Below are 6484 nucleotides of genomic sequence, written 5' to 3' on the forward strand. Positions count from 1 at the left end.
TATTTTATTTATTTTTATTTTTTTCACAGTATCGAAGAAGAGCAAGATGGTTTCACAGCTGGTAACTTTGAAGACAAAGAGGACTCCACTAGCCAGAAGTCACCACTTGATCATGTTTAACCAGATAAATATACTGTTAGAACAAGAACATGATCTCGCTGTACTGTAATTTTATTTTTCACCTTGTAATGTAAAATTCATTCAAATGCGAAATTCATTGTTATGTATGATTGAACTTTTTTTTTTCGGATGTTGACCTTTTTTTTCTGGTGTGGCAGCAGTATTCTTCTCACCGGAGTGTGTGAATCCTCTGCTGTCAAGCCACTTGCCCCAAGGCTCCTGGCCAATCACAGTGGAGCAGACTTTATAGCTCCTGGCTCTGACTTCTTCCTATTCAGCCCACTGATGAAATGGGTGAGCATTTTTTAAGAGGTCCTCAAAAAGGAAACATCTCCTCACAGGGGCCCACATCAAGTGCGTCGAATTCGCTAAGAGCACTTTCAAGTCTCCCGTGGAAGCATCACACTTTCGGGATGGACAGAATGGCCTCCCACCTGGAGAAATCCAAAAACTTCCGCATCGAGGCACTCCTGGCTCACCATGTGGATCAGAGGCCGGCGGACGGCGATGGCGCTTCCCCGCAGGCGCCCTGCACCGGGAGCCCCGTCCACACCCCGCGGTCCGGGACGCCCTCCCCTCGGCCCGCCGACGCCACCCAGGCCCAGCCGGCGATGACGCCCAACGCCGCCGGCTACAACTTCTCCCAGGCGGGGTTCGGCGCCATGCACGTCGCCGCCGCGGGGTTCCTCGGAATGCACCCGAGGTCCGTGTACCCTTTGGCGGCTGTCGGCGCCCAGCCGTCCGCCTTCGCGTATCCCGGCTTCCCGCCGCTGGTCCAGCCGTACCCGGGTCACTTGACAGCGGGCAGCGTGGCCGGGGTGCACCCGCTGGAGCCCTGGATCAGAGCCGGGATGATGATGTTCCCCAGATTCGGTGACTATGGAGGTCAGTGCGTCCACGTCACGTCAGAAAAACACCCCAAACATATACATCCATACATATATATACAAAAACTGATATAAGAGAAATATAGACTGACTGTATAAGTATGGTAGTTGTGTGTAACTGTAACATTTTATTCATGAATATAAGGTTATTTATATCATAACTAAATTTCAAAATGTAAGCCCTGAAATTTAAAAAAAAATCATCCAGTATTTTCTATATACACCTTTGTTGCAAATCCATGCGAAAACCGTTTGAGTTACTGTAACAAATGCATTTGTAATCTCCTTTCGCGATCCAAAACAGTAGACTTGGGGCTGTGTGGGCGTCTTTTAACTTGTCTGTTCGGGATGATTTATCTTGTTCAATGAGATGCAAAAATGTGTAAAACCCGAACTAGAGCAAGCACTTCATCAATGGATAATGTTTACCGTGTTTTCATTTCGATAATGGACCTATGTGGGTTTTTATTGCTCCTTCAAAGCAATATCATCTTGGGGAAGCAGAGCTGGGCCTGACAGTCCTGAACAATAGAAGGCTGCATATTTCAAGGTTTTAAAATATTCTGAAGTATTTTTTTTTTTAAATGGATGATGACTAATGCTGTATGGAATTGAATAATTCTATTATTTTTCTCGTTTCACGCACCTTAAATGAACCTGCAAGCATAATACAAATGCAATATAAACATATGTGTATGCAATTGAGTAAATGCTGTTGTATTGATTACAGTCGAGTCATTTTATATTGCAATGAAATACCGAGTATATTTACAGCAATAGCAAAACAAAACCATCAACTACTGTGCAAATAACACGATTGAAATCTATTTTAATCTGAAAAACCACGCCACGTCCCTCAGCAGCGCCACCTCAAGCCGGATTGTTGGGGAAGTGTCGGAAGCCCAGGACAGCGTTCACCAGCCAGCAGCTGTTGGAACTCGAAAACCAGTTCAAGGTCAACAAGTACCTTTCCAGACCCAAACGTTTTGAGGTGGCCACCTCACTCATGCTGACTGAGACGCAGGTACTGTCTGCAGATCACTGCCGTTGCACCGCGTTGGCCACATTGTGTGCGAAAGCACTCCACTCCACTGAAGTCTGTCAAGTCATGTGGAGTTTGGGAATTAGAATCCAAATCATCTTCATTGGCACAGTGCTGCATGTTAAAACGGACAAGGAATTTGTCACCTGTATTTTTCTTCGGCCCATTATTTTAACACACATTTACTTTCACATAATTCATCCCATACACGTCATTCCAATGTCAAACTATTCCAAAAATACTCACCTTACGGACTATTATTTTTCTCCCCACAAAAATTCCCATTTTTCCCCAAATTCCACATTTTCAACTAAAATCGCCCCATTCATTCGTAATGGGACATTCAACATCGTTCCCATTTGAAAACCAAAACATTCAACTCATTCAATACACCTTTGTAACAATTTTCATCTTGCCAAAATTTTCACCACTAAAATGCCCACCAAAAAAAAAAAAATCATTTTCGATCCCATTGACACATTCAGCAAAACAGATTTACATCACCGTTGCCATTTAAAATTCAAACTATTCACCGCATTTAATTCACCTTGCGAACAATTTTCAACATGCCAAAAATTTTCACGCCCCCCAAAAAAAATATATATATAAAAATCCTCCATTCATCATTATCATTCCACATCATTTAATATAATTCCATATTGTTCTCTATTATTCAACATCATTCCACAGATGTGCTTATTTTAACATTCAGCATGTCCGCATTTACATGCAATTTCAACAGAAATTGCAAATGTCGAGTTACAATGTGACAACCGCCTGCAATGTTCAAACTTGCCTTTCGCTACTCTGTCACAGGTTAAAATTTGGTTCCAGAACAGGCGAATGAAGTGGAAGCGAAGCCGTAAAGCGAAGGAGCACGCTAACCCGACGTCCCCGCTGAGCGACGGCGAAAGGGCCGACAGTGTCCAGCTCCAGGTGGACTCTCCGAGTTCCAGCCTGGAGGATGAAGAGGAGCTCGAAGGCGAGGAAGAGGATGAGGATCCGAATGTGCTGCCGGGTTCTCTGGGCTCCCTCTTGAGGCGTGCCGGAGGTGTCACGGAGAACTACCGGTCTTATTTGGAAGAGGAACTGGAGGAGGGAAGTTCAAGACGAAGTGGGGTTTTCCCATAGTTGTGACATGTGTTTTCATTGTTTGTGTTTGTATATTGCTCCGGAGAGGCCAATGCACAATGTAGCAGGTGCGCAGATTTTATTTATCTCAAGTCAGTCGTTGAAATGTTGTGTCAAACCGCAATGAATTTTTACACGTAGCGTTAAGTTTGTGAATGGGCTGTCATGATCCTGAGCCAGACTTCAGAGTCCACACAGAACTGCAAGATGTTTGTTTACATAGTCATGGAATATAATTTTAAATTATTTCATCTCTATGGGCAAGCATAGTAACTGCACCAGCACTTCAGACTTTCTGTTGTTGCATGGCTATTATTAGTGCTTACTGGTTTGGTTTACGGGCCAAGCGAAGATAGACAAAAAATTGAAATTTTTTTCGGAAGCCTTAACAGTCACATAGAGACCTTACAATGTTTTGAAGCATTTTTCTTTTTTTTTCTTTTTTTTTTGTCCAGTATAAAATTGATGCAACTGTGAATGAAATGAATTTGTTATGGCAGGAAAATGTAAGCATAGATTTCACACATAACCTGTTTGATGGAATGCTACTCTTTGTTAGCTTGTTTCCGTTTGTTTTTTAAAATGTTCTCAATGAGTGTGATTCATATTTTCAGAGTGATATAATTAATATATATTATCCTGTTTTTGCAAATGTCGTTTTTATTTAAAACTTTTTGGGGGGGCCTTAAGGAGGAATACCATTGCTCAACAAATAAAGTTCATGTGAAGAACAAATGGCAAAGCGATGCAACCTATCTTTAGGACACGCAGTTGGCAAATATACGCCAAGACGATGTGTTGATTTTGTGCTAAAAAAAAAAAAAAACACGACAATACTGCTTTGCTTTGTCGTCCTCCTTCAGCTTCCGTAGTTACCATGGCAACATACAACATTTAAAGGACTCACTAAACTCCAAATTCCTCTACGCGGTTGTTGATGTATTTTTTATTGTTTTTTATTCTAAACATACAACACAAATAGAATACGTTGTTGCTGTCGCAAAGTTGTCCTACTTGAAGCAGGTAAGCGTGTGTTTGGCTCCGATTAACATGAACAGTTCAACTCTGACCTGGGCTTTTAATGTGTCGGTGTCAAGAGTGTAAAATGGAAGTTGAGTGATTTTATTGGTATGTAATTTAACACAAAGCCTTCTATGTTAAGGACAGAGATGTACAAGTAATCTAATAATAATTTAGCGTGTAAAGATAAGAGCTAGCGAAAGTGCTAAGCGGTTACTTAACTTGTACTTAAGCCCGCAAGCCTTTAACGCGCAACCATTTTAAATGTATCAAATTTATTTAATTGATTTTTGTTCTCGGCGACTTTGTACTTGACTAAGTTCAAACACTGGCGTGTTATAAACTTAAGCGTGCCATCTTAACTGCAAGCATGAATGAACGTATGGACGTATTCCGTCACCTTTCCAATATTGTCTGGCTATTTTTGTTGTTGTTGTTGGTGGTGGTTTTTCGTGAACGTAATCGATGCTGGTGACGCATAGGCTGTCTTTCCTCTTCTTATATTCTGGACAGAAAATACATATTTGTGTTCCCCGCGTAGTATAATGTCGTTCAGGTTATTCAGATTATCATGTAAATATGAACATAGGAAACACGTCCCTCACGTCTTCCTTGTCTGCAGTCATGTTAGCTGAGTCTGAGGGTCCAAAGCCAATTGGGTCAGAAGCACTGTGGAAGTCCTCCATTATTGTGAACAATACCAAAGTAAGGTTTTTTTTTTTTATGGTGCAGAATACAAAAGCACGGCGAGAACATACATTGCAGCCTTCTTTTCATTGCATAGTTCTTCCATCATTTATCTCTCTCTCTTTTTCCTCCCCTGGTAGCATCCAGTAACTCACCACCAGCACAAGCGGCGTGCGCCCATTCAAAGAAGCTGCTTCCTGGGCCTTGAAACGAAGCCCGAGCTGCTATGGGAGGACTGGGATGAAGGCGGAGAATTCACCAAGTCGCTAACATTAAAGAACATCGGCCTCAAGCTCCAGAAACTTCAGTTAAGGTCGGCAGTGGTTTTCTAAAGACAACACGCAAGTAAGAATTGGATCTATCCGCATGAGTATCCCGTCTTGGCTCCCTCTCAGACCTCCGGTGACCAAATTCTTCAGCATCTCCAGTTCCCGCAACGTCGCCGTGAGCCCAGGGACGACTTTGTCCATACCGGTCACTTTTAAACCTGAAGAGAAGGTCATATTGCTCGTCATAGATTGGTTTAAGACTATCGAGCGCACACGGGTGTTTGACGTGGTCCCTCTCCCATGTGTTGGACAGTGCAAGTACGAGGACAGCATCGAGTTTCACGGCAAAGATGGCAGCTTCCAAGTATCGCTTCAGGCTGTGGTTCCCTCTCCAGCCCTCGAAGTTCCCGACACTGTGCTTCTTCCACTCTGTGCGGTGCATCAAGCCGCTTCTGCTCCTTTTCTGCTGAAGAATCTCAGGTATCATATCATCCCGACCTTGACCTAAAAAAAATGTCCTTGTTGGACTCTTAATTTTTCCGTCAATCGTCTTGCCCGTGTGATGCGTCTGTCACGCAGCAAACTGCACACGTACTTCCACTGGGAGTGTCCGGAACCTTTTCAAGTGAGTCCGGAGGAAGGCGTGCTGAAGCCCAGCCAGGAGATTCAGCTCATGGTTGTGTTCCAGCCACAGCAGGCGCTCTTGTACAACAAACTGGCTGCTTGCCGTTTCGGGGAGGAAGGGGAAAAAGCCGACTGCTGCGTCGCCGTGCGTCTTCAGGGAGTGGGTACTGTCATTCTCGACCAACACACTTCCAAGTGTGTGAACACGTGAAGGCTGCATGTGGAATCATTCGCCTCTTATCTGGTTTGCTCCCTCGGTGAAAGCCAAGTACCCGTGTCTTCAGTTGAGAAGCCCGAGTTCGAAAGCTGAGCAACAACATGGCGGTCCCGTGCTAAACTTTGGTTCTGTCGCAGTCGGACAAAGTGTGCAGAAATGTTTTGACATCTGTAATCCCTCGCATGTGAGTAAGGCTGGATTTTAAAAGGGCCGAAAATTCAAATGGAATTGCCTGAGTCTGATTTTTATGAATTATGGAAGAGGCAACATTGACAACGCGAAAGAGAAAACAATCCTGTAAAACTGCAAATATTAACAGTTACGTACTATTTAGTGGCCCTGGTTTTGAAATTTTTATACGCCTTTAGTGGACATTTTACATCATATTTAATGGTGTGTTTTTCTGATTTGTTATTTTCGATTCAAATTCTGAACTCTGAATCAGATTTTTATCCACCTTTGAAAAAGCTCTAATTCGATGTGTTTT

At 43.2% G+C, this 6484-nt stretch overlaps 2 protein-coding genes across 2 annotated transcripts; both read left to right on the plus strand.

Moving 5' to 3' along the window:
- Positions 1-311: 311 nt before the first annotated feature.
- Positions 312-3514, plus strand: LOC109521830 (motor neuron and pancreas homeobox protein 1-like). Its single transcript, XM_019879901.1, has 3 exons — positions 312-1005; positions 1871-2031; positions 2866-3514. The coding sequence occupies exons 1-3, from the start codon at positions 411-413 to the stop codon at positions 3178-3180; spliced, it is 1071 nt and encodes a 356-aa protein (XP_019735460.1). The 5' UTR covers positions 312-410; the 3' UTR covers positions 3181-3514.
- A 605-nt stretch (positions 3515-4119) lies between these two features.
- Positions 4120-6205, plus strand: LOC109521844 (cilia- and flagella-associated protein 65-like). The gene is made up of 7 exons (XM_019879920.1): positions 4120-4203; positions 4823-4905; positions 5028-5200; positions 5283-5385; positions 5470-5636; positions 5736-5944; positions 6045-6205. The coding sequence occupies exons 2-7, from the start codon at positions 4825-4827 to the stop codon at positions 6200-6202; spliced, it is 891 nt and encodes a 296-aa protein (XP_019735479.1). The 5' UTR covers positions 4120-4203; positions 4823-4824; the 3' UTR covers positions 6203-6205.
- Positions 6206-6484: the final 279 nt, after the last annotated feature.

This window comes from Hippocampus comes, unplaced genomic scaffold (genome assembly GCF_001891065.2).
Source record: "Hippocampus comes isolate QL1 unplaced genomic scaffold, H_comes_QL1_v1.1 scaffold214, whole genome shotgun sequence".
In the NCBI taxonomy this organism is placed as follows: Eukaryota; Metazoa; Chordata; class Actinopteri; order Syngnathiformes; family Syngnathidae; genus Hippocampus; species Hippocampus comes.